The sequence below is a fragment of the Oncorhynchus kisutch genome, linkage group LG13 (genome assembly GCF_002021735.2).
Source record: "Oncorhynchus kisutch isolate 150728-3 linkage group LG13, Okis_V2, whole genome shotgun sequence".
NCBI classification, from domain to species: domain Eukaryota; kingdom Metazoa; phylum Chordata; class Actinopteri; order Salmoniformes; family Salmonidae; genus Oncorhynchus; species Oncorhynchus kisutch.
The window spans coordinates 38,899,924-38,925,805 of NC_034186.2; the positions used below are offsets into that span (position 1 = coordinate 38,899,924).

General features: G+C 41.8%; 2 protein-coding genes across 3 annotated transcripts; both read right to left on the reverse strand.

Moving 5' to 3' along the window:
* Positions 1-1,999: 1,999 nt before the first annotated feature.
* LOC109902443 (tax1-binding protein 3) lies at positions 2,000-7,286 on the reverse strand. Its single transcript, XM_020498789.2, has 4 exons — positions 6,983-7,286; positions 4,844-4,963; positions 4,433-4,510; positions 2,000-3,874 (listed from the first exon to the last, which is right to left on the reverse strand). Exons 1-4 carry the CDS (start codon positions 7,019-7,021, stop codon positions 3,740-3,742), a joined length of 372 nt encoding a protein of 123 aa, XP_020354378.1. The 5' UTR covers positions 7,022-7,286; the 3' UTR covers positions 2,000-3,739.
* A 15,181-nt stretch (positions 7,287-22,467) lies between these two features.
* On the reverse strand, positions 22,468-25,760 carry hsh2d (hematopoietic SH2 domain containing). 2 transcript variants are annotated; one of them, XM_020497532.2, is made up of 7 exons: positions 25,655-25,760; positions 25,089-25,146; positions 24,773-24,912; positions 24,520-24,609; positions 24,120-24,285; positions 23,605-23,898; positions 22,468-23,356 (listed from the first exon to the last, which is right to left on the reverse strand). In XM_020497532.2, the coding sequence occupies exons 3-7, from the start codon at positions 24,892-24,894 to the stop codon at positions 22,802-22,804; spliced, it is 1,227 nt and encodes a 408-aa protein (XP_020353121.1). In that variant the 5' UTR covers positions 24,895-24,912; positions 25,089-25,146; positions 25,655-25,760; the 3' UTR covers positions 22,468-22,801. The 2 variants fall into 2 exon arrangements, with proteins under 2 accessions (XP_020353121.1, XP_020353120.1); XM_020497531.2 differs by having other exon boundaries at positions 25,605-25,698.
* Between the last annotated feature and the right edge of the window lie 122 nt (positions 25,761-25,882).

The window sequence follows — 25,882 nt, forward strand, 5'->3', positions numbered from 1 at the left end:
GCGCCCAGTGGGATGGAATTGTCCAACAGCTGAATACTGTTAATTGTGTGCTGCATTATTTCACTGTCTTAAGTGGTGAACCATCATCATAACCAATGGCTTGAAAATCCTTTTCCCTCAGAACCAGCAGAGATTGGAAGCTATGGTTCCATGATCACATGATTCCAATCTGGTGTCTTCAAAGTGATGGGAGCAGATTGCATCACTATGGAAACACAATTGCCCTGTCACAGCGTGGGAGGTTTGGACCATGTATGATCCACATTTAGCCAGATAATTATGCACTTCTCTGTAGAAAGTAAGGCATGTCATTTGCTGGATAGTATGTGTGATGGGTGATGGCTCTATTGTCTTGCATGAAAACATTAATTAAATCAATGTGATTTTCTCAAGTGTGAAATGTTTGCTTGATCCAATGTAAATCAGTACAGATAAGGAAGAAAAAATAAGAAAGTCTCTGGCTTTCAAAAGGTGTCCAGTTTATTAGTAGAATATCAGTATGAATAGTTTCTCAATAAGCGTATTGTTTTGGCATAGTTTTGGTTTGAGTTTACTTCAATGAAATGATTTCCTCTACATGAACAACTACTCTACTACAGTATTATTTATTAGAAGGTGATTATCTCATATCTCATAATATCCAGTTACCTAGCAACAAGCAAACAAGAAATCTGTGGTCAACCACATCCACTGTAGCCCCACGTAAAATCTCCCTACAGTGTTAAGGCAAGTGGAATGGAGCATGCTTCCCTCTGCAGTAGACCCCCCAAAAAAGTCAGTCCCAATGAGACAAACAAAACTCTTACTGATGTCTTCATGTCAACAGACTCACTCTCTCTCTCATAGGGAGAAACACACCCACACAATGTGTGCGGCGCACGCACACAGTTTCCTCATCAATTATTTCTCAAAAGATTTTAGCTAGCATCTCACTGAATCGACCCCCCACCACTGTTTGTCAGACATCCCAAAAATCAGCCTTCTCACGAAAACTTATGTAGTGTCAGAAAGGTTGTGCCCTAGAAACAAATGTGACCATACGACCATGATTGTGTCATGGGACTCGATGGTACCACAAGTGTCACGGACTCATCTGAAGGTAACCCGGTACCAGTTTAAAAAATAAATGGAAGAATGGAGGTACTTTTGTGCCAACAAAAAGGGGTTAAATGTGTCCAATTTTTTAAAAACATATTTCCTGAGCTTTCTTATATCTCCTAGATATAGGACAGACACTTCAAAACCTTACTCCTTATGATACATTTGTTGAATGCCTCTTTTGCCATCTATGAAGGTTATTAAATGTGTTTCTATTGCACCCCCATATAAAATGCCTGAGCACACAGGGAAAGGTCAGGTAATAGATTCGCTGCTTTGAAATGTCATCCGATTACTTTCGAGTTGGTGACATGAATATATCTACAGTCAATAGTGGTGATAAAGGCCATGCAGATCAAGACAATTTGACAAAATACAGTACAATGAACAAACAATATTGAAGATCACATCTTTCAATATGACAATAAGAATCGACCTATGAAAATACTGCATCACAAACACACATCTGTTTTTCTATTGATTAATATGCTACATACAATGGTGGATGACGGGGTGATGGTAAGCTGTGGAACTGCCCACACACACCATGAATCTATGCACACACCAGGATGATCCAATTGCTTCAAATCTAACATTCACACTTTTTTCTCCACCACTCTTATGCTCACTAACACCATTTAATTAGAAGCTGTGAATCTGTGAAGAACAGCTGCTCTTCATGGTTTTAGCTGATGTTGGGTTCTTTTTTCATATTTCTTCCAACATCCAGTGCACACTGGGAAGGTAATATCCCTGCTCATATCTTATAACCAAATGTTCTCTTTTTCTCTATCCACCCCTCTGGGACCTACAGTATGGGTGACTGTCTATGGGTGACAACGACCAAAAATGTTGTAAATTGCCTGACAAACACATAATACTGTAAAAAAAGAAAGCAATCTTTCAGTTCATTTTTGATTTATGTTAAAGAACATTCGGAAAGTGTCCAATATACGATCATATGCCAAAATGATCATTCAAAGTTTTTCCTCATATACTTGGAGTAATTATAAAAAAAAAGATATTTTAACACAAACGACATATTGATAGAAATCAACTTTATAGAAAATTCATGCAAGGCTACATTTATCAAAAGTTTGGGCAGTCTTTTGAAGTGTTAATTCTTTACAATGTTGTGTGTAGACTTAGTTACATCACTCTGCCAACGATATACAGTATAATGATAATCTCCCAATTCAAAGAATTCTAGCAAAAACAAAGCCATACAAAATATTGAATTAGTAGAACATACTAAGTACTATTGTAATCCACATTACAATATTACTTTACCTTTGATTCATTTGAATAGGAATTGATCAAATTGGATTACAAAACTGAGGCATCACTGTGTAAAACATGGCTGAGGCAGTGAAAAATGATATATTACTGAACTATATAGGAATGGAAAGGAGCATGAATACTAAAACCCTATTGGCGCTATCACGTTTTAGTGGTACTCACTAGAGTGTAATTTGTATTCAAGTGTATTCAAACGTCTCATTTCATTTGATCCTTCAACGTTGGTTCAGCATTCAACTAAAGTGTATTAGCTGTCTGACATCAACCAGCAAGCAACCTAATTAACAATCCAACATGCCACTTTCTCTATATAAACCTGAGAAAGAAGGCACTTAAAGTTGACTATACCCTAGCCTTGATTTCCAGGCAACGATGGCAACACCAAATGAATTATACCCAGAGGGTTGAGAATGAGAAGTAACTGTGTTCCTGCTACACTACCTACAAAAATCCAATCCTCAAATGAGTATTACAGTATTTGGTAGACAAGTACAATTAGAGTATAATGAAATATAAAGTATGCAGTTTGGCTGTGCTTGTTACTTTGGTAGATGCACTGCATGGATAAAGATACCAAAATAAAGATATATTGTCCAAGCCCGATGAATATTCATTCATTTCGACCAACACAGAGCAGTGTTAAGCACTAAGCGTTCCATTCTTATTAATGCCATACATCAAACATAACAACTCATATAAACAGGAAGCCTCTATGGAATACATACAAATTACCGTAGCAGATAAATGCTATGTGTGTTGTACACACGTGTTTGCAAAGCATCCTCTATCAATCTACAGTTTCTTGGCATTGTTTTCCTTTGGCTTGTAAAGACATCGACTTGAAAACATCAAATGATTAGTTGGCTAAATTAAAAATGACAGATCATTAACTGTAATGAAGTGTACTAATTACTTAATAAGTCATGCTCATGTCAGCTAGTAAAGGCATTAATGATCCCAATAACTTGCACCATATTGGTTCTATAGTGATGTTATAAAAGGGTTGTACCATGTTTGAATTGGGAAAATGTGAGTAGGACTGTAATCAATTAAATTTCAACTCCAATTCAGGAAGTGAAAAATCTGAAGGTAAATAAATGGCAATTTTCAATTCTTGAATAGCATTTTCTTTCCACCTCCTAAATTGACAAAATTGATATGGAATTCACCCCAACCTTACAGCTTGCAAGAAAAGCTTTGGAATACTGTGCTCTCGGTCACTGGCATTGTCTGACGTCAGATAGCGAACTCGGTCTGCACGAAAGGACTAGTGTTGCATAGAAGGGACGCCACCTGTCGAAAGACAATGAGGTCACCAAGCTGCTGCTACTGTTTGGAGTCATTACATCATAGAATGTTTGACAGCCTGCTCCAGGGATTTCCTGGTCACCAGTAGCCGCACGACATCTTCATTCTTCTTCGTCAGCCGTTTGCGTGCCTGGTCGTGTGTCACCATGGTCATATCCCATCCATTTACCTGGTGGCAACAGACATCAATAATTCTAATATTCTTCTTTACAGTAGTTATTATTCCTGATGTGAGGTAAGTATAATATCTGGATTGAATAGTGTACTGGTCTTTTACAGTCACTCGGCAAAGTCCAATCACAACTGAAACTGAGTAAATGGTGCCACCTTGTGGAAATGTATCAATAAAGTAAAAAGTAATTTCGGTTAAAGGTAGACTCAGTGATATGACGTAGATGCAGAAAGTAAACAACATAGTGGGTCAATTTCCACAACTCAGAGCGTTGAAGCGTGGGGCTTAACTTCTCTGCTGTTTTGGTGCCCTGGCTAGCACGCTGTAACAGCGTGAAGCGAACCCATGCGCAGGCGCAGATACTGTGTGACTGTGTCTTGCATCACGCTCATTTCAATATCTGTGGTGGTGCCGAGTCTACCTTTAACCCAGAACTAAAATTATGCGTAATTTGGTCAAATGTATGTTTACGTAATTTGTCCAAGAGGGATTAGGTAACAGGTCTCGAGGGCAAAAGTTTGAAACATGCATTTCTACAAATATTTTGAAGTTTACCTGCATTACTTTGTCTCCCATCATCAAGCCTGCAACTTCTGCTGGTCCCTCTGGTGTCACCCGTGTCACATAGATGCCCTGTGATCCCACAGCCACACAGAAAAAGACAAAAACAACAATAGAGAAATATATGAAAGTTTAACATCTGTGCATCTACATATAAAATGTATTAACTAACTAGCTTCAATAAACTGGTTTGATTATAGAATTATAAAATGCCACTATTTGAGTAACACTGTATGCTATTGTATAAGATGAGCTACCTGGGTCTGCGGTGTTGCTACCTGAGGCTACAGTTGATGTGTTCAGACCTGCTTCTTTGATACCTTACAACTGATGTTAATGGAGTTTGGCCAGAGCTGAGCTCCTTGAGAACTGACAGGGAGAGTGTTTTCCCTGTTTATCTCGTACCTTGTCTGACTTGTCTTCAGAGAAGGGGTTCTGGCCCGGGTCTTGGTCTATTCCTCCTCCAATGCTGAAACCCAGGATCAAATGTTCACCCTGGCGGAGTTTGCGGATTTCTATCCGTTGCTGTAAAACACATGAACATTGGGAGTCGAGCTTGGAGAGGAAATCATTCAGAACTTTAACAACCATCAAGTAGTTGTTATATTCCCATTCCACCATTGCAATAATAAAAATGTGGTAAATTAATAGAATGTAAAATTGATTGCTGAGCACTGTGTTCCCTTTAAGAATGTAGAACACTATCGTTATGAATAGGCTTTAGTTCCCCCGAAGGAACAAAGAGAATCCCACTGTCGTGTGAAGTCGAGTGACCGGCTGAAATGGAAGCCCTCTGCCACCAACTGACTGGAGACACAGATCTTTTCTCAGTCTAGCTATCCCCATGGTCCTCAGACAGCTGCCCTCTCATTAGAGCAGATGGAGAGTTCTGGCACATCCAGCTCGCTGCTCTTTACAGCACAAAGCCAGTCTGTGTGATGGTGAATAAGAGGAGCCTCAGCAGTGTGGTTCATAGTGTCAGTGGTTCAAAGTTCTTCCAACCACTGCACTCAGTGGTCAACATGGTCAACAATCATTCAGTGGATTTGAAGTTCTTGGTGATGAGAACATGGGAAATACTCATGGAAATGTATAACGCAGGCTGACCATATTAACGGAAAGATCAACCCAAAGTATCTGTGTAACCCATTGTTCACATGACTGACACCAGATTTGTCAAAAAAAGATCAACCAGAAAACAGCAGCATACTACGGCATTCAACTTATAGAGTGTATGGAAGATAACTGTTGCATAAGAGTGGGCAACACATACTAAATCATACAACTAAATAAGATTGGTGTGTGTAGCCTGTAGCCTAAATCACATAATTTTGTCACTAGGCAATTACTCCGTGACTCATATTTCTTGCTGATGTTAGGAATAAACAGTGTGTTGCGAGGAATCCCATCGAAAGCCTCCTGGCTGATTGTATCAACTGCACCGCTCTCGACCAGAAGGCCCTACAAAGGATGGTGTGGACAGCCAAGCGCATCACTGGGGGTGAGCTCCCAGCCATTGAGGACTTACATGCCAGGCGGTGTCTAAAAAAGGCCCGAAATATTGCCAGAGACACCTACCCGAGACATGGGCTGTTCTCCATGCTCCCGTCCAGCAGACAGTACTGGTGCATCAAGGCTCAGACCAACAGACTGCTAAACAGCTTCTATCCCCTGGCCATAAAACTACTACTGCTGCAAAAATGATCATTGATTGCCATTACCATTAGTATCTATATATTGTGTTCTGTTGCTGGTCACTATTACTCCTGTAACTCAGCTTTGCACATTCTTGGCATAGTGGGAATCTATCACTTGTTTTTCAACAGGACAATGACCCAACACACCTCCAGGCTGTGTAAGGGCTATTTGACCAGGGGGAGGGGTGCGCTTGTACCCAAGTTGTCTCAGATAGCTAGGTGACGCCTTCCTCTGAAACACTTCACTTTCATGCAAGTAGCTTAGCGAACAATTTGGCTAATGCTAGCTGCTATCCATAGTGCAGAGATAACAGGCTACTAAAGAAATAAAATGTTGCCAAGACAGAACAGTGTAACATTAGCTGGCTAGATTAATTTACTTTAGGTTAATACTAGATTGCGCATATGAAAATTAAATGCATAGCCCATTAAGTTTAAATGAAATTCTCCTAAACTGTTAGCCAGCTAGCTACAGCAGTTTCATTCAATCTAAAAGAAACAAGACTGACAACAAACAGAGAAAGGAGTAAAACGTAGATGGGTAGTTGGATTATCGAACAGCAATGTTCCGAACGAGTTTTACTGCTAGAATGTAACACTTTTACAAGGGTAAATTCGAATAACCAGGTTACATTGTCAAGAGTAGAAACAAGCAAGCATGACCACAATGTTACATTCACTATTGTAAACAGTAATACTACAATGTGAAACCGATTTTTTTTTTTAACGAAATACTTCAGGTAGGTATTTATAGTTTGCATCGAGGCACTGCTGGAAAGATTGTAGGCCTGGACAATGGATGCCGTAGCTATTGAATGAAGAGGAACGTTATCATTCCAAAACTTACCACAACAGCAGTAACTGGTTGTCCTGGGATGAAAGACATTGTTTCAGAATGTTCAGACACTTTTGTGTTTCTCCCCGGTTGCAAATAACTCAACGGTCTAAAGTCGTTTTTGGTCCTTTCATTAAATCATACAATACTCGAAGCAACTTGCTAAGCGTGAGTAACAACTAGCAAATGATTCCTGGCATGTAAAGGCAGGGTTGGTGATGTCATACTGCCTTCCGTGGTTAGTCATCATCATGGATCCTGTAATGTCCTGGGACAAGGTTGGGGTGTAGCCCAGAAAAGGGTTAGGCAGGCCCGTTACAGTATTTCTCTTTGTATGATGGGCATACTACCTGCCAATTAAGAAAATAGTTATTCTGTCAAGAGCTTTACTGAATGCCCACTACTTTTTAAGGACTTAATTTAATTGGCAACTGGAAAACTCATGTCATGGAGGATTCATTACCACTCAAATAAATGGTCTTTCTCACAGAATTCTGCTTTGTGTTTGAGTTTGACAGGGCATGCATCTCAAGTTAACTGCCTAAAATCAATGGCCTCTTAGCCTTTTCTCCTGTTCCCCAGTTAACAAAATGACTCTGGTGCAGCTGTGGGGCACATACTTTGTGTTTTTCTGGACCATATGCCTGGGTAAAATACAGCATCACCATCAGATTAAAAAGGACCTGGCCCACAGAGTGCAGACTGATCCAATTGAAATGTGTGGCCCTCTGTACAATTGCTCATTGTAAAAGGTGTGGCCCATATCTGGTGCAAAACGGTTGTAAAAATAAAAAGGTCTGGTTCACGTACTGCAAAGGTTGAGTTCCCACCTAGATTCCCGGACCAGAGGGTGGCTAGATGCACGCTGCCACACGGGCCTTATATGGGGATATATTAAATCTGCTACTCCCCAAATCACAGTTATGTACTCTGCTATCAAATGATGTATTTAAATTAAAGAGAAGAGCAGATGTAGTCAATCAAAAATCTCTCTGGTTCATAAAAAGTTGCAACAGGTAACATGGAGCATAGGAAAAAGAGACAGCTTCTGACATGTAGTGCACAAAATGCCAATACACCGAGTATACAAAACATTAGAAACACCTGCTCTTTCCATGACAGACTGACCAGGTGAACCCAGGTGAAAGCTATGATTCTTTATTGATGTCACTTGTTAAATCAACTTCAATCAGTGTAGATGAAGGGGAGGAGACAGGTTAAAGAAGGCTTTTTAAGCCTTGATACTGTTGAGACATGGATTGTGTATGTGTGCCATTCAGAGGGTAAATGGGCAAGACAAAATATTTAAGTTCCTTTGAACGGGGTATGGTAGTAGGTGCCAGGCGCACCAGTTTGAGTATATCAAGAACTGAAATGCTGCTGGGTTTTTTACACTCAACTGTTTCCCCTGTATGTCAAGAATGGTCCACCACCCAAGACTTCCAGCCAACTTGGCACAACCTGGGAAAGCATTAGAGTCAACATGGACCGGCATCCATGTGGAATGCTTTCAACAACTTGTAGAGTCCATGACCCAATGAATTGAGGTTGTTCTGAAAACGGAGATGCAACTCAACATTATGAAGGTGCTCATAATGTTTTGTACTCATTGTATATAGGTACTATTGACTTGCAGTGGATTGTTGCCACAAATGCAAAAAAAGTTAGCATTTGAAACTGTGGCCAGGTAAACAAAACCAATGCATGGACTGTTGTCATACCTTGTCCATAGACTGCTTACATTCTAATGACAATTGGGTGATATTTCCTTATTCTTTAGAACCCATAGTGGCCATCTACGGCCATCTAGTCAGTTGCACAACTGAATGCATTCAACCAAAATGTGTCTTCAGCATTTAACCCAACCCCTTTGAATCAGAGAGGTTCGGGGGACTGCCTTAACTGACGTCCACGTCTTCAGCGCCTGGGGAGCATTTGTTGTTGGGGTTTAACTGCCTTGCTCAAGGAGAGAACGTCAGATTTTTTTCCCACCTTGCCAGCTCAAGGATTCGAACCAGTGACCTTTTGGTCAACCCAACACTCTTAACCGCTAGGCTTCTTGCCGCAAATTATGATATCGAGGTAATTGAGATGAGTTAACAGCAGATGTAAATTGGGAAAATATTCAGACCCCTTTTTCCACATTTTGTTACGTTACAGCCTTATTCAAAAATTTATTAAATAGTTTTTTCCCCCTCCAATCATCTTTCCCTCGATCCTGACTAGTCTCCCAGTCCCTGTGTAACGGATGTGAAACGGCTAGCTTAGTTAGCGGTGGTGCGCGCTAAATAGCGTTTCAATCGGTGACGTCACTTGCTCTGAGACCTTGAAGTAGTAGTTCCCCTTGCTCTGCAAGGGCCGCGGCTTTTGTGGAGCGATGGGTAACGATGCTTCGTGGGTGTCAGTTGTTGATGTGTGCAGAGGGTCCCTGGTTTGCGCCCGGGTATAGGCGAGGGGACGGTCTAAAGTTATACCGTCCCCTCGTCACCTGCCGCTGAAAAACATCCCCACAGCATGATGCTGCCACCACCATGCTTCCCGTAGGGATGGTGCCAGGTTTCCTCCAGACGTGACTCTTGGCATTCAGGCCATATAGTTCAATCTCGGTTTCATCAGACCAGAGAATCTTGTTTCTCATGTTCAGAGCCCTTTAGGTGTCTTTTGGCAAACTCCAAGTGGGCCGTCATGTGCCTTTTACTGAGGAGTGGCTTCCATCTGGCCACTCTACCATAAAGGCTGCAGAGATGGTTGTCCTTCTGGAAGGTTCTTCCGTCTCCATAGAGAAACTCTGGAGCTCTTTCAGAGTGATCATCGAATTCTTGGTCACCTCCCTGACAAAGGCCCTTCTTCCCCGGTTGCAAAGTTTGGCCGGGTGGCCAGCTCTAGGAAGAGTGTTGGTGGTTCCAAACTTCTTCCATTTAAGAATGATGGAGGCCACTGTGTTGTTGAGACCTCTCATACTACAGAAATGCTTTGGTACCCTTACCCAGATCTGTGCCTCGACACAGTCCTGTCTCAGAGCTATACAGACAATTCCTTCGACCTCATGGCTTGGTTTTTACTCAGACATGCACTGTCAAATCATGTCCAATCAATTGAACTTACCACAGGTGGTATTTGTTAATTTATTAGGATCCCATTAGCTGATGCAAAAGCATGAAACATAACATAATACAGAACTCCAACCAAGTTGTAGAAACATCTCAAGGATGATCAATGGAAACAGGATCCACCTGAGCTCAATTTCGAGTCTCATAGCAAAGGGTCTGAATACTTATGTAAATCAGTTATTTCTGTTTCTTCTTTTTAACACTTTTTCTAAAAAGCCTGTTTTAAATGGATCCTTATGGGGCATTGGGTAACCATTTTATAATGAGTATTTAACGAAACAAAATATGGAAAAAGTCAAGGGGTCTGAATACTTTCCGAATGCACTGTATGTTTGAAGTTGTCGATGTTTGATGCATTGAAATTTGGAGAGTAGCTCTCAGAGCAAATCTTGTCACGGTCTCTTGGTTGGTACAGGCGTGCACATCAACGGTGGAGTTCAAAGGATTGCTCTCTGTCTCATGGAAAGAGTTGCAGTGTTTAGCTGTATATAGTCAGCTAACTAGTTGGTTGTTTTGTAATGTTTCTACTGATGTAATTAATATGGAAACGTCACAAACTGCTTGGTATATCTAGCTAGCTAGTCTGTCAGGGAAGAAAGGATGTGTGGCAGTAAACTGCGTTTGCGACGCGTCAAACTCAGCTGTCACTTTTACTAGCTAGCCATACCAGCTAACTAGCCACCGAAATGTAGATTAGAGTAATTGTTGTTTATCTGTTATATTATGGTTTGTCATGTTTGCTAGGTACAGATATTCATAGTCTTTACATTGCCTCGTTTTCCTATTATTTGACAGTTTAGCTGTCGTGTTAGGGTAGATGCCCGCGCAGTGATATTTGTTTACATAGCCAGCTAACAAGTTAAATGTATTTGTTTTGTCCTGTTTCTACCGATGCTATTCATGTGGAAACTGTCCTAGCTTCGTAACTAATCAGCTAACATTGGCAAACTCTGTAGTTAGTCTGTCAGGCAAGAAAACAAGAGTTGATTGAAGGCAACATTGTGCTTCGCTCACTCGCGACGCTGTCACTTGATCGTCACTCCTTCCCCACAAAAACAACCAGCCAACTATACCCATCGAAATACATGAAGAATTATTCTAAACCTGTTTGGCTAAATTTCATGTAGTGTCTTCTTTGTAATCTTTTACTTTCAACATCCAAAATAAATAAACAATAGCTGATGTGTTGAATCTGTAAACAGTTGTGCCACATACTTTAAATGATCATCTATGTAAAGTAATCTGACCATCGGTTTTGAGGTGTGTGTATCCTATTTATTTATAATATGGCCCATCTATGAACATATTCATGAATGTCTTTTTGTGTACTCTATCCTGTCTGATTATTCATCAGTCTGACATACATATGCACACCATGAACTGAAAAACAATCTGGCCACTAAAATAGGGCTTCATAAAATAATATTGATTAATTAAATTAAGTGCTGTATAGCATCATTATGATACTGTGTGTGTATTTGGGGCGAGAGCAGCAGGAAGCTCATGTTGACAGGAGAGCCCACCTGCACTCGGCTGGCTTAAACAGGAACAGGATATGACATCAAACAAGATAGATATGGCAGGAGCAGTAGTGCCTTGTATGTCCCGGGTTTCTCTGGTGTAGGCCGGGTTACTGTAAAAGCACTTTGTGAAAACTGCTGAAATAAAAAATATATACTTGATTGATAGATGGTATATTAAGTACAAGTGAGGACCTCCTATTCATCATGTAGGAGGTAGTTGTGCCAACACTGACACTTTGTTGGGATGTCCACCAACAGAGTGACACACAACACACAAAAGGAGAGGAAGGTCATGTCTTCCGTGACCTACTTCCTCAGAGGGAGCAGAGGGAGAGTAGCAGGTTAGAGCCCTCACACACTATCGCTTTCAGAGAGGACAGAGGGTACGACACGGTCTGCCTCCCCACCTCCTACACACACAAACACACGTCTCCTCCCTCCTCCCTTATTTCTCCCCGTCTTACGAGTACCTCCTACACACACAAACACACGTCTCCTCCATCCTCCCTTATTTCTCCCCGTCTTACGAGTAATGGCTGTACCACAAGGAGTGTTGTTGATAGCTCCATGGCTGTGTGCATGCAGTATAAGGGGTGCTCCCCGCTCTGGCCCTTTCCACAGTCACGTTGAACTCTCCCAGCTCTCGACCAACACCTAGAACACTGTCACCAGAGAGACTTCATACACAGCTGCATCTCGGCAGCCCCTACACACACACACAAACACACACACACACACAAACCCAGACACACAAACTCAATTGAAGTAGCAATCAAGCTAACCCATCATCACATAATAGCCTATAGGCTGTGTATGATGGTTAGCACAGACACACAAACCCTTACTAAAACTGATAGCATGTAGCAAGCCTACTATTAACATTACAGTATATTAATTAATAACAGATTAATAATGAATTAATCATAGATTAATTTATAGATAGTAGATTAAACAAATTAGAAGACTGAACTGTTATTTTGAAGGGACAGGAAGTGTTGGCTGTGCATTTGAGCAATAACAGACATTCCACATTTAACCCCACCCACTTGTGAAAATCTAAATATCAAATTTTATATGCAAAAGCAAGATGACAAAAACAAACAATTTCTCAATTGTTTCATTTTTTCACAAAAAGGAAAAACAAACAACTAAATATCAACAACAACAAAAAATCAACAAAAAAAATCGACATTTCTCAATTGTCTTTTAAAAAACACTTCTATAAACAATTCTACATAATTTGACATAGTAGCAGTGTCTTTTTTAATACCACACAAACTACTGAAACTACAGGCTAAAAATGGACAGTGTCACACCCTGATCTGTTTCACCTGTCTTTGCTTTGTCTCCACCCCCCTCCAGGTATTGCCCATCTTCCTCCTTATCCCCAGTGTATTTATAGCTGTGTTCTCTGTTTGTCTGTTGCCAGTTTGTCTTGTCAGGTCTTCCCAGTGTGTTTTCCCATCTCCCTGCTTTCTCAAGTTCTGTTCCCTAGTTTTCCCGGTTCTGACCATTCTGCCTGCCCTGACCCTGAGCCTGCCTGCCGTTCTGTACCAGCCTGACTCTGCCATGGAATATGGACCTCTGCCTGCCTTTGACCTGTATTTTCCCTGCCCCCTGTTTGGGTCAATAAACATCTGTGACTCTAGCTGTCTGCATCTGGGTCTTATTCTGAGTTCTGATAGAGAGATATATGCCTGTGTGTTCATCTTATCATATTTCTCCAATGTCAAATCAGTGTGTCTTGTTTGCAATTAAATCTGAGATGCCATTAGCATGGTACTTTCAAAAGTTAGGCCTACCTTTCCTCCCCAGACAGAGTAGAACTACCGATGCTGAAAAATGTAAGCTTTAACTGCTGGCTACCCTTCTTCTGTGGCTTAATCCAACTAGAGAAGGTCTTTCCCGGGTATTTTACAGCTTGTTTGTAGCATAAACCACCGCGGACCAAAGCGCTGTCATAGATCAATTTATATAAATCGGATCAGTTTTATTTTCCTCCAAATCTAACAAGGGGTAGGCCTGTGCTTTTTTCCATTTTCTTTAATAAAAGGTAGGCCTATGGCACACTCTCTCATCAATTCATCCTGTTTTTAACTTTAACAGTCACTGACACAGAGGTAGGCTTTTTAGGGTGGGCGGGCATAAAGCACCCCCTGAGAAACTCTATTATAATTTTTTAATATGACTTTTCCCCCAAAAGTAGTACACTGGACCTGTATTAGTCCTGTATTAGCGGACCAAAACAGCCATCTGTAGCATGGGCAAACATTTTTCTGTTAAACAGGTAGGCCTACTTCTTATTTCATAAATAGTAAGGAATAGACTCCAACACAAAGCCGTCTAGTTGTGAGTCACATTCAAATAAAGACGTGGAAATGAATTATGCCTACTTGAATTTGCCTACTTTCAGCACCGTGAGCCATGTCCATTTCCATGTCCATTTCCGATTGTGCCTCAGCCGCTGTTTCATGTTTCAGCAACACAATGTAAGTTACTTGAATAGGCAGCACAGAAAAAAGGTTTTGATCAGCAAGAGTAGAGCAGTCCGGGGCTCAGGGTTGGAATATCCATTGCTGTGTATAATATATCTTAGTTTTATTTACACCATCCCAGCAGCTATCTTAGAAATAACTTTGTGTTTCTTCGAGCATGCAGTTCGTAGCCTATAGATTGAGACCACACTAAATAGCCTATAGGTGAACTTGATATTGTGCACCCAGCTGAGAATCAGAGATGAGGGTCGGCATAGGGCACACATCAATATACTGTATAGCCTAACAAGCAGCTCATTCTAAAACACAATGACATGATAAAAATAAAAAACTCTCCACTTGACTGAAATTGAAAAAGCACGACCCTTCCCCATTTTCCTCCAGGTACCAATTCTGTACATTTCAATCCATCCTTTAGTATCTTTGGTCCAGCGATAGCGTTAGCTAGCTATCAGATGATGTAACAGGCTACCTGGATAGCTGCTTATTTACAGATTGTAACTATCTGTACGGGTCCCCAAGGTCTGTAGCATAGAGAAATCGCACAATGTTATGTCTCATTGTTTGAATGTCTGCCACTGAATCAAGAGACAAACACTTCAATCACAGACTGACCTTTTCCATTAGACCAACTGCTCCTGATGCACTTACTTGCACTGCTACCCTGGCTGCATCTCAACATCATCATCGTCTCCTTTTAAGATTTTTCTCAGGTAATTTTGCCTTAACCTCTCTAGGTTCTTCATATCACTGTAGTTGAAGGACAGTCACTAAAACATTGGCCTCTCACTAAAACTAACATGAATACTATTGACTGTGGCTATATCTCCCTACCACATACACTCACCCAGTATGTATTGGCTAACTATTTAGCAGTCTTATGGCTGGGGGGTAGAAGCTGTTCAGGAGCCTTTTGGTCCCAGACTTGGTGCTCCAGTACCGCTTGCTGTGTGGTAGCAGAGACGACAGTCTGTGACTTGGGTGGCTGTAGTCTTTGACAATTTTGAGGGCTTTCCTCTGACACCGCCTGGTATAGAGTTACTGGATGGCAGGGAGCTTGGCCCCAATGATGTACTGGGCCGTACGCACTACCCTCTGTAGCGCCTTGCGGTCGGATGCAGAGCAGTTTCCATAACAAGCATTGATGCAGCCAGTCAAGATACTCTCAATGGTGCAGATGTAGAACTTTTTGAGGATCTGAGGGCCATGCCAAATCTTTTCAGCCTCCTGAGGGGGAAGAGGCGTTTTCGTGCCCTCTTCACGACTGTGTTGGTGTGTTTGGACCATGATAGGTCCTTAGTGATGTGGACACAACAGAACTTGTAGCTCTCGACCTGCTCCACTACAGCCCTGTTGATGTTTCCTGTGGTCTACGATCAGCTCCTTTGTCTTTCCCACGTTGAGAGGGAGGTTGCTGTCCTGACACAACACTGCCAGGTCTAACTTCCTTAAAGACTGAATCATCATCGTCGGTGATCAGGCCTACCACCGCCCTGTTATCGGAAAAGTTAATAATGGTGTTGGTGTCGTGCACGGCCACGCAGTCGTGGGTGAACAGAGAGTACAGGAGGGAACTAAGCACACAGCCCCGAGGGGACCCCATCATTTTCTCCTTTTCTGTGCAGGTTTTTCATATCAGTGTAGTTGAAGGACAGCATGGCCTGTCACTGAATACACTGGCCTCGCACTAAAACTAACATTAATACTATTGACTGTGGTTAATCTCCCTACCACAGTCACTCCCCTCGTATGTATTTGTAGAGTGAAGCTAACACAAGTGTAATAATAATATTTGCCTCTATACTCACAGCATGTTTCCTGTGGGGATTTTCATACATATCTGTTTTTACCGTTTAGAAATTGAAGCACTTTATATATCTAGTACCCCAATTTGAAGAAGTCACATGTATTTGGACCAATTCACCCCAAGTGTTATAAAGTAGTCAAAAGATGAGTATTTGGTCCCATATTCCTAGCTTGCAATGACTATATCAAGCGTGTGACTCTACACACTCTTTGGATGCATTTGCAGTTTGTTTTGGGCTATGTTTTTCCCAATAGAAACTGACTGATCACTGGAATAATTTTCTGTCTATGTAAGTAGATACAGTAAAATGTTTCTGAACTATACTGCCTACCAAGCAAAAAGGCAGTAACTGATCAGAGTGTGAAACTGAGAAAAATGACTTTTATTTACCTTGGTTTCACAGTAACTTTATGCAGCTACTGCTAACATGACCCCCATTTTCTCCAAAACACAATACAATAGAGTCTGTTGTCGGGAGAAGGAGAAGACCAAGGTGCAGCGTGCTAAGTATTCATAATACCTTTTAATCAATACGAATACTTGAACAAAATAAATGACAAACGAACAGTTCTGCAAGGTACAAAACAGAAAACAACTACCCACAACCCATAGTGGGAAAACAGGCTGCCTAAGTATGGTTCTCAATCAGAGACAACGATTGACAGCTGCCTCTGATTGGGAACCATACCAGGCCAAACACCTAGAAATATGACACACAGAACAAAACATAGAAAGCCCACCCCAACTCACGCCCTGACCAAACTAAAATAGAGACATAAAAAAGGAACTAAGGTCAGGATGTGACAGGATACTTGTCCATATGATTAAGCATGTATTTAATGTAGCAAAAATGACATGAACTAATTTCCGACCAAATGAGCAGTTACTGCCTTTTTGCTTGTTAGGGCAGTATATTATAATGCCATGATTCAGAAAAATCAGGAATAATGATGAGTGAGAAGGTTACAGATGCTACAACAAAACATGCTAACCTCCATCACCATTACCAATAACAGGGGAGATTAGCATTTTTGTGGGGGGTATGATCTTTGTCCTTCTGTAACTTTCTCACTTTTTATCTTTCACAATGTATTCATGATTATCCATAATAATGGTATCATCCACATTAATGTTGACGTGTTCAGAAACATCCTTTCCTTATTTCCTTTCCTATCTCTAGCCCACCAGATTCCTCAAGACCTTGCAAGACCTTGCAAGACCTAGGCCCCAGCAGACACCACCACAAGAAAACCCAAGGATTCATCAGACGCACAAGGGAGAGATGGGTCCATCCTACGCCGAGGATAGACAACATATTCCCTGTCTCTCCTTCTTATCTAGGTGGGCAACGATACCTCACTCGCTCATGTTTCAGTGTCAGCTGGTGGAGGGAGAGATGGGGAGGATGTGTCCATCCGTTGCATAGGAAAAATACATCTTCCCAATCTCTCCTCCTGGTGGGCAGCAATATACTTCACTCTAGTCCACCTCGTTGTGTTATAGTGAAATGCCCCTCAGCGTTAATTCAGGAAATGCTCATCAAGCATGGAACAGAAAACAATCATCATACACCTCATAGTGGAATGCTGCAGAATATGTGATTGAAGAAGGCCTTTTGCCATCTAAGGATCAACAAGGTCTCCAGAGCCTGGAAACCAAACTTCAGGGGGCCGACTTCAAACTGAAACTGGTGTGTTTCATTCCACTTTGTATGTCATGCTCTTTTTGAGAGATTACATTTTACAGCATTCCATTTACATGTTACAACTACATTTCACATATTTCCAACCAATTGTGCTCTTGTTCTGCTGCTGTCCGGAAGAATCCCAAAACATCTAAAGTACAGTGGAGTCAGTCATGAAGAGGTGGTTGGCAGCTGGCAGCAGACCGGGAAGGAGGAAGGAGGAGACGAGCCAGGGGTGTGGAGGCACCTGTGCCATGATGGACTTGGGTAGAGGGGTGTATTTGAGGGTGGAGAATGGTATGGAGTGAGTGATGGTATGTCCTAGCTTGCGGATGGAGAGATTGGGAGGATGTGTCCATCTGACGCCGAAGAGCGACACCTTGCCTGTCTCCCCTTCTCCTGTGCGGCAGCAATACCTCACTCACTCATGCTTCAATACCAGCTGGGGAAGAGAGATGTGGAGGATGTGTTCATCCGAAGATGAGGATAGACACATCTTCCTTGTCTCTCCTTCCAGCAGGTCGGAAAATATATACCAACTTTATCAAATTCAGGTAGAATTCTCAGGTTTTGACCTCCTGTTGAAGTGTTTGTCATTTGAGTATGACTATCCCTTTAATTACTGTTTCCCCTTCCTACTTACACTGGGCTCACAAATAGTTAATACAGCACAATAGTGCAAAAATCCAAATAAAATACAGAAAACAATTAACCCTATCAACACCAGTGGGCTTCACATGGGAAGGGGAAACAGTAATTAACCCTTTAGACCCCAATAGAATTCTAGAATGCTGCTGTAGAATGCTGCTTTATAAGAATGGTGCCGGGAGGGGATTGCCGCGGTTCTTACGGCTCCTGACAAATTGTGATATTTTGTGTGTTTTTTACTTTTTTTGCCATCGTTTCCTATGACCGAAAATAGCTTTTGGACATCAGAACAGCGATTTCTCACCTCGATCTGGACAAGGATGTTTTCTTTAATGAGTCGTACGGAAAGGATATAATGTTCTTCCCGGACCAGGCCCAAAACCCTGTCATTCGTAAGAAGAGGAGGTGCCGCTCCAGGGGTCGACAAGCCGGATGCCTGGCGAGACTGCATCGGCGAATCGATAATCTGCCTCTACCCTCCGTTCCACTGGTGAACATGCAATCACTGGAGAATAAACTGGATGAACTTCGTTCGAGACTATCCTATCAACGGGATATTAAAAACTGTAATGTCCTATATTTCTCTGAGTCCTGGCTGAAAAAGGACATGGATAATATACAGTTAGCTGGGTTTTTTGTGCATCAACAAGACAGAGCAGCAGCCTCCTGTAAGATTGGGGGGTGATCTATTTTTCTTTATCAACAACAGCTGGTGTGCTCTAATATTAAGGAAGTCTCAAGGTTTTGCTCGCCTGTTAGTACTTCATGATAAACTGTAAACCACACTATTTACCAAGAGAGTTTTCATCTATCTTCTTCATGGCTGTCTATTTACCACCACATACCGATGCTGGTACTAAGGCCGCACTCAGCGAGCTGTCATAAGTAAACAAGAAAATGCTCCTCCAGATGCGGCGCTCTTAGTGGCCGGGCACTTTAATGCAGGAAAACTAAAATCCGTTTTACCTCATTTCTACCAGTATGTCAAAAAACTCTAGACCACCTTTACTCCACACACAGAGATGCACACAAAGCTCTTTTGCACTCCACCCACAAGAGCCATAGTGAGGTCAGGCACTGATGTTGGGTGATTAGTCCTGGCTCACAGTTTACATTCCAATTCATCCCAAATGTGTTCGATGGGGTTGAGGTCAGGGCTCTGTGCAGGCCAGTCAAGTTCTTCCGCACCGATCTCGACAAACCATTTCTGTATGGACCTCGCTTTGTGCACAGGGGCATTGTCAGGCTGAAACAGGTAAGGGCCTTCCCCTGTTGCCACAATGTTGGAAGCACAGAATTATCTAGAATGTCATTGTATGCTGTAGCGTTAAGATTTCCTAGCCCAAACCATGAAAAACAGCCCCAAACTTTACACTTGGCACTATGCATTGGGGCAGATAGCGTTCTCCTGGCATCTGCCAAACCCAGATTCATCCATCGGACTGCAATATGGTGAAGCGTGAAATATTACTCCAAAGAATGCGTTTCCCCTGCTCCAGAGTCCAATGGCAGCAAGCTTTACACCACTCCAGCCGATGCTTAGCACTGCACATGGTGATCTTAGGCTTGTGTCGGCTGCTCGGCCATGGAAACCCATTTCATGAAACTCCAGACGAACAGTTATTGTGCTGAATTACTTCCAGAGGCAGTTTGGAACTCGGGAAGTGAGTGTTTCAGCCGAGGACAGAAGATTTTTACTGTGCATGATGGTTAGCACAGAGACACACAAACCCCTTTACTAACATTGATAGCATGTAGAAAAAGCCTACCATGTATGTTACAGTAGATGCATTAATAACAGATTAATACTGAATTAATAATACATTAATTCATACTAGATTAATAGAAAAACGTTAGAAAGAGTTAACTCTTATTTTGAAGGGACAGGAAGTGTTGGCCGTGCATTTGGCCAATGACAGACATTCCACATGTAACCCCACCCACTGCAATTCGAAATATCAAGTTGTTTTTTATATGCATAAATCGAGATAACAAATAACTAACCATTTTTAAAAAAGAAAAGAGAGAAAAAAATGCATAAAAAGCTAATTGTTGTTTTGTTCATGTTCTGAAAACGAGATGACAAAAATCAAAGCGTTTCTCGTTTAGAAAAAAAACAACAGTTTTCACGTTGCTGTTTTACATCGGAAAACCATTGGCCACGATATACACGGAACCCCACCCCCCCTAACCCCGTTTGTCTGTACAATAATTTGTAAGGGGTGCTTTCAGGACCACTGCAAGCCAGATTCTTAAATACAATTAAATTTTAATTTACTCAACCTGTTGTCTAGGTGATTAGTCATTATGCAGATGGAATTTGTGACAAAATGTACACAGGAAATAATTATTAAACAGACTTTTTTAAAACGATGGTAGTGCTTTCAGCTCTCTATCACCTGCATGTGCAGACGACATACAGGGTTTTCGGATAAGTTTTCAGACCCCTTGAGTCCTTCCACATTTTGTTACATTACAGCCTTATTCTAAAATTGATTAAATTGTTTCCCCCCATCATCAATCTACACACAATACCCCATAATGACAAAGCAAAAACAGGTTTTTATACATTTTTTTTTAAATATCACATTTACATAAGTATTCAGACCCTTTACTCAGTACTTTGTTGAAGCACCTTTGGCAGCGATTACAGCCTTTACTCTTCTTGGGTATGACACTACAAGCTTAGCACGCCAGTATTTGCGGAGTTTCTCCCATTCTTCTCTGCAGATCCTCTCAAGCTCTGTGAAGTTGAATGGGGAGCGTCACTGCACAGCTATTTTCAGGTCTCTCCAGAGATGTTAGATCGGGTTCTGTGCTCTGGTTGGCTGTGTGCTTAGGGTCGTTGTCCTGTTGAAAGGTGAACCTTCGCCCCAGTATTCAAGGGTCGCTCTGTACTTTTCTCCGTTCATCTTTCCCTTAATCCTGACAAGTCTCCCATTCTCTGCCGCTGAAAAACATCCCCACAGCATGATGCTGCCACCATCAGACTTCACCGTAGGGATGGTGCTTGTTTTCCTCGAGACCTGACGCTTGGCATTCAGGCCAAAAAGTTAAATCTTGGTTTCATCAGACCAGAGAATCTTGTGTCTGGTGCCTTTTGGCAAATTCCAAGCAGGCTTTCATGTGCCTTTTCCTGAGGAGTGGCTTCTGTCTGGCCACTCGTATCATAAAGACCTGATTGGTGGAGTGCTGCAGAGATGGTTGTCTTTCTGGAAGGTTCTCCCATCTCCACAGAGGTTCTGTCAGAATGACAATTAGGTTCTTGGTCACCTCCCTGACAAAGGCCGTTCTTTCACGATTGCTCAGTTTGGCCAGGCGGCCAGCACTAGGAAGAGTGCCAAGCATCACATCTGAAGGAACCCAGGCACCGCTCATCACCTCGCCAATACCATCCCTACGGTAAAGCATGGTGGTGGCAACATCATGCTGTGGGGATGTTTTTCAGCTGCAGGGACTGATGAACGGAGCAAAATACAGAGAGATCCTTGATGAAAACCTGCTCCGGAGCACTCAGGACATCAGACCGGTGCGTAGGATCCCTTCCAACAGGACAATGACCCTAAGCACACAGCAAAGACAACACAGGAGTGGCTTCAGGACAAGTCTCAATGTCCTTGAGTAGCCCAGCCAGAATCCGGACTTGAACCCGATTTAACATCTCTGGAGAGACCTGAAAATAGCTGTGCAGCGACACTCCCCATCCAACCTGACAGAGCTTGAGAGGATCTGCAGAGAAGAATGGGAGAAACTCCCTAAATGCAGGTGAGCCAAGCTTGTAGCGTCATACCCAATTAGACTCGAGGCTGTAAACGCTGCCAAAAGGTGCATGAACAAAGTACTGAGTAAAGGGTCTAAATACTTACAGTATGTAAATGTGATAGTTTTTCATTTTTAATACATTTGCAAAAATGTCTAAAAACCTGTTTTTGCTTTGTCATTATGGGATATTGTGTGTATATTGAGGAAAAACAATTTAATCAATTTTAGAAATTGGCTGAAACGTAACAAAATGTGGAAGAAGTGAAGGTGTCTGAATACTTTCCGAATGCACCCGAATGCCCACATTGTCACTTGATTCTCCCGATAGACTCACTCATATTCATCTGGTCAAACCAGTTAGACCAGCACCTTTCTCTGAGAGCACACTTCCCTATTACATTGTTGATAACAGATCAGCATTTGACTGCCATCAAAGTTGTATCACATAACTGGATGGACAATTGAAACAGGTATTTGCCATGGTTGTATTTTAATGAAAATAATACATAGATGTCTAACATAATTCCTCACATCAAATTAAATAAAACAAAAGTATTTTCACATTTGATATGAAATAGTTTACCATACATAGCACTGTAAAAAAAAACATTGGATATTGTCAAATCACTAACCAGAGCTGGTTGCAGACATAAATAGTTCTCAATGTTACGTTGTAAAAGAGATTCTAGATATATTCAGTTAAATTAGAAAATCTTCAGACTAACTTTAACTCATCAGTGCCTTCTCAAAATGCATGTGTCCGTTTGGCCACCCAGCCATCCTGAGGGTAGAGAAGTGGACATTAGTATCCAGGGGCAAAAGGAGGAGGGTTCAGATACTCTGACAGTAACCCACAGTCCGTGGGTCTAACAGAGGTGACAGCAGTGATGGGTGGAAGGCCATTGTCAATCTCTCCTGGTAGCATCTGATACTCGTTATCAGCAGCTGTATCAATATCCCTATCTCTAGCCTCCACGGCTGTGAGTTTCCCCTGGTCTTGCCCCTGCTCATCCTCCACACTAATCTCTGCATACATGTGCTCCTGAGAGGCACTTCTCTTCTTATGGAACTTCCTCCTGAAGTAGCTCAGGTTGCTGACCACGGACTTTACATCTTGATTCTTCTGTTGGTTGGAGTTTGGGTCCTGGTGGTGTGTGTTTGGTCGGGTCTGTGGTCTGCCTGTACCCACAGTCCTGGGTTCTGTGGGACCTTTAGATGTTGTGCTGCTCTGGTCCGTGTCCTTTCTCTGTGGTAGAGCAGGGCCTCTGGCAGGTAACTCAGGAGGTTGGTCCGGCTGGGCCATGGTGACTACATGCATTTTCCTGGGCAATGGCACTGGTTTAGCAGAATGATCTACCTGGAATGAAAATAATAAATTCCGTATAAGAGTACAGTCTAACCTTAGTTTGCTTAACCTACAATGAAATATGTAGGTATTTAGTTTTTTTTAAACCCAGAGTTAGGAAACCTCAATATTATGGCAATGTAGGCCTACAACACATTTGCAATAGCATTATCTCACCATTCAAAGTATGAACATAAAGATTTAGCCCTATCCCCCAACAAACACATACTGTAAACACTATGATAGTCCAGCGTCTTTACCATGCTTGGGGTTTGGAAGCTCAGTGTGTTTAACTCAGTCTCCAGGCAGGGGTAGAGTCTGGGAGAAGGGGTGTTTGGAGATACAGGTGGTGTGCTAGTGTTTGGAGGTGGGCCGGCAGGGTCACTCAATGTGCTGGGACGATGTGGGAGGGCAGGTGGAATGTCCTCAGCTACTTTCAGATGAGTACTACTGTGCATGTGTGGGGGGTTATTTGGCAACACACCATGATTAGGGTTCATGGCTGGTCTTTTGGGGAATAACAGTTCTGCATAATCAGTCTTGTCCTTTGATACCTACAACAAGAAGTAGATGAAGGGGAAGAATGTTGAGTCAAACACACGTCAATTCACTAATGTATCCACAACAGTGTACAGAAATGCAGCACAGTATACCGTACCCCTGTGTGTTTATGCTATATGAGACCAACTCAATTCAAGCCTATAGCGTACTGGTGTGTATACAAAATAAACAATACGGTAGTTTGTAGTTTACTGAATCAAGTACAGTTCCTCACCTGTCCACAAGCTACAGTCAGCAGCTCATTGAAAGGCATGATAGGCACCCTGCGGTGAAAGTTCACCAGGTCTTGCAGTGAGCTGTGATGCATGTCCTCTCCTACAATAATGTAGCGATTGTCCTTCAGCACATCGATCATGAAGTGCCTGCACCGATCAGTGGCACTAGATGCACAGAGAATTTATTTTGATGAGGAAATGCAGATGGACTTTGAACTACACCGTTGAATAGAACATGACGTTTCAGAGTGGGTAGTATGTGGCATTGACGTAGAATAGGATAAAAGCTATGGAAACAGAACACACCAATATGCTTATTGTCATCAGCTGAACAAACAACCAATCTAATGATGCCTCACCTGGAGTTGTCTATCTCATGTACAAAGCACAGAGGCTTACCGATAGGAGAGTGTGTATCCTATCCTGCTTTCACTGACACGGATCAGGAAGTAGCCTGTGGGATTGGACAGGAGCATTTCCTCAGCAACCCTGCGGTGAATAAACACTACGACGTTAGAACAAACTTAGTGCCCTACTGTAAGACAATAACAGTCATAAAGCATACAGTTTATCCTTCACCACAAGCCACACATTGGTCTCATCTATGTTGTTCATCAGGGAAAAGAAACAGAGACACAATTTGAGAACTTACTTCCTGGAAATAATGCCATGGAACCATTCTGGAACTACCCCATTCCTGATGACACAGTCCAGTTGGAACTCAGTGAACCAGGAAAGGGCGTCATGTCTTCCCTGAGTCTGTGTTCCATCCATACCCCCCCCAGTTGTGTCCTGGTAACATACAGTAAAGAATGATGTCAGGAAGCACCCCTCATTCTCTAAATGTTATTCCATTGCCAGTTTGACATGTCAACAATTATTTTTTTAAAGGACAGTAAACACATTTGGTATAAATGACAGATTTAATGTCCAGTTATAAACTGTAAGAAGGTAAAAGATGTAATCACCCCAACTTCAAAGAGCACTTCGCTATTGCTCTGATTGTTCCTCTATAATTTGCAGTTTCTGAATTCAAAGAGGAAGACCATTCAGCTGGCTGGTTGATACACTTATTTACATTAGGGCAACAAAGACATTTATGCTGCCAAATATTTAGTAGCACTAATAAACCTTGGATTAGTATTACGTATATATCCAACTACATTTAAACTGAGACAGTTAACACAAAGTGAAATAGCTTCACATACATGCCACATTGTTGGCCTCAATGGAAATCTTTATTTTTTTTTACTCTGCTCTTAATATTCAAATATTATTTAGACAAGTGGGTAAAACCAGATACAAAAAATGCATCCAAATGAATACAATACTAAAACTATAGTAATACCCGAGTAATTAGGCCTACTAACTATACATCTGCATACCACATTGTCTAACAAAACAAATACTCTTTGAAAATGTACATAATAAGAAAAGTTGTCCAATCCCACAAATAAAACGAACATTACATTTTGTCTACGCACCTGTTGTGGCTAGTTACAATTTTTGTCGCCTTTTCAATAAAGCAATTTACCTCATGAGGAGCAACTCGAAACTGAAGCTTTGCGCTGTTCACACACCTTTACAAGTTAGCTCCTGTGAGGGAAAAGGGTGGAGATATTTTTCCCATGCGTGAATCTGGTAGGTCTATCGTCGTAAAATAGCCTTGCCTAGCCTCAATACCAATTACAGCTTTATCAAGCTAATTTAAACATTTAATTCTATAGGAGTAGTCCTCTTCAATATATACGATTGATAAGAT

What these genes read in the sequence shown, in the direction of transcription:
- LOC109902443 (XM_020498789.2), bottom strand. Translation starts at nt 7,021, where the DNA reads ATGTCTTTCATCCCAGGACAACCAGTTACTGCTGTTGTG. An exon ending in CTGAAGACAAGTCAGACAAG is followed by an intron (nt 4,511 to 4,843) that starts GTACGAGATAAA and finishes GTGGGATCACAG; the next exon opens with GGCATCTATGTGACACGGGT. An exon ending in TGGGAGACAAAGTAATGCAG is followed by an intron (nt 3,875 to 4,432) that starts GTAAACTTCAAA and finishes TGTTGCCACCAG; the next exon opens with GTAAATGGATGGGATATGAC.
- hsh2d (XM_020497532.2), bottom strand. Translation starts at nt 24,894, where the DNA reads ATGGATGGAACACAGACTCAGGGAAGACATGACGCCCTTTCCTGGTTC. An exon ending in CATGGCATTATTTCCAGGAA is followed by an intron (nt 24,610 to 24,772) that starts GTAAGTTCTCAA and finishes TATTCACCGCAG; the next exon opens with GGTTGCTGAGGAAATGCTCC. An exon ending in TGACTGTAGCTTGTGGACAG is followed by an intron (nt 23,899 to 24,119) that starts GTGAGGAACTGT and finishes TTCTTGTTGTAG; the next exon opens with GTATCAAAGGACAAGACTGA.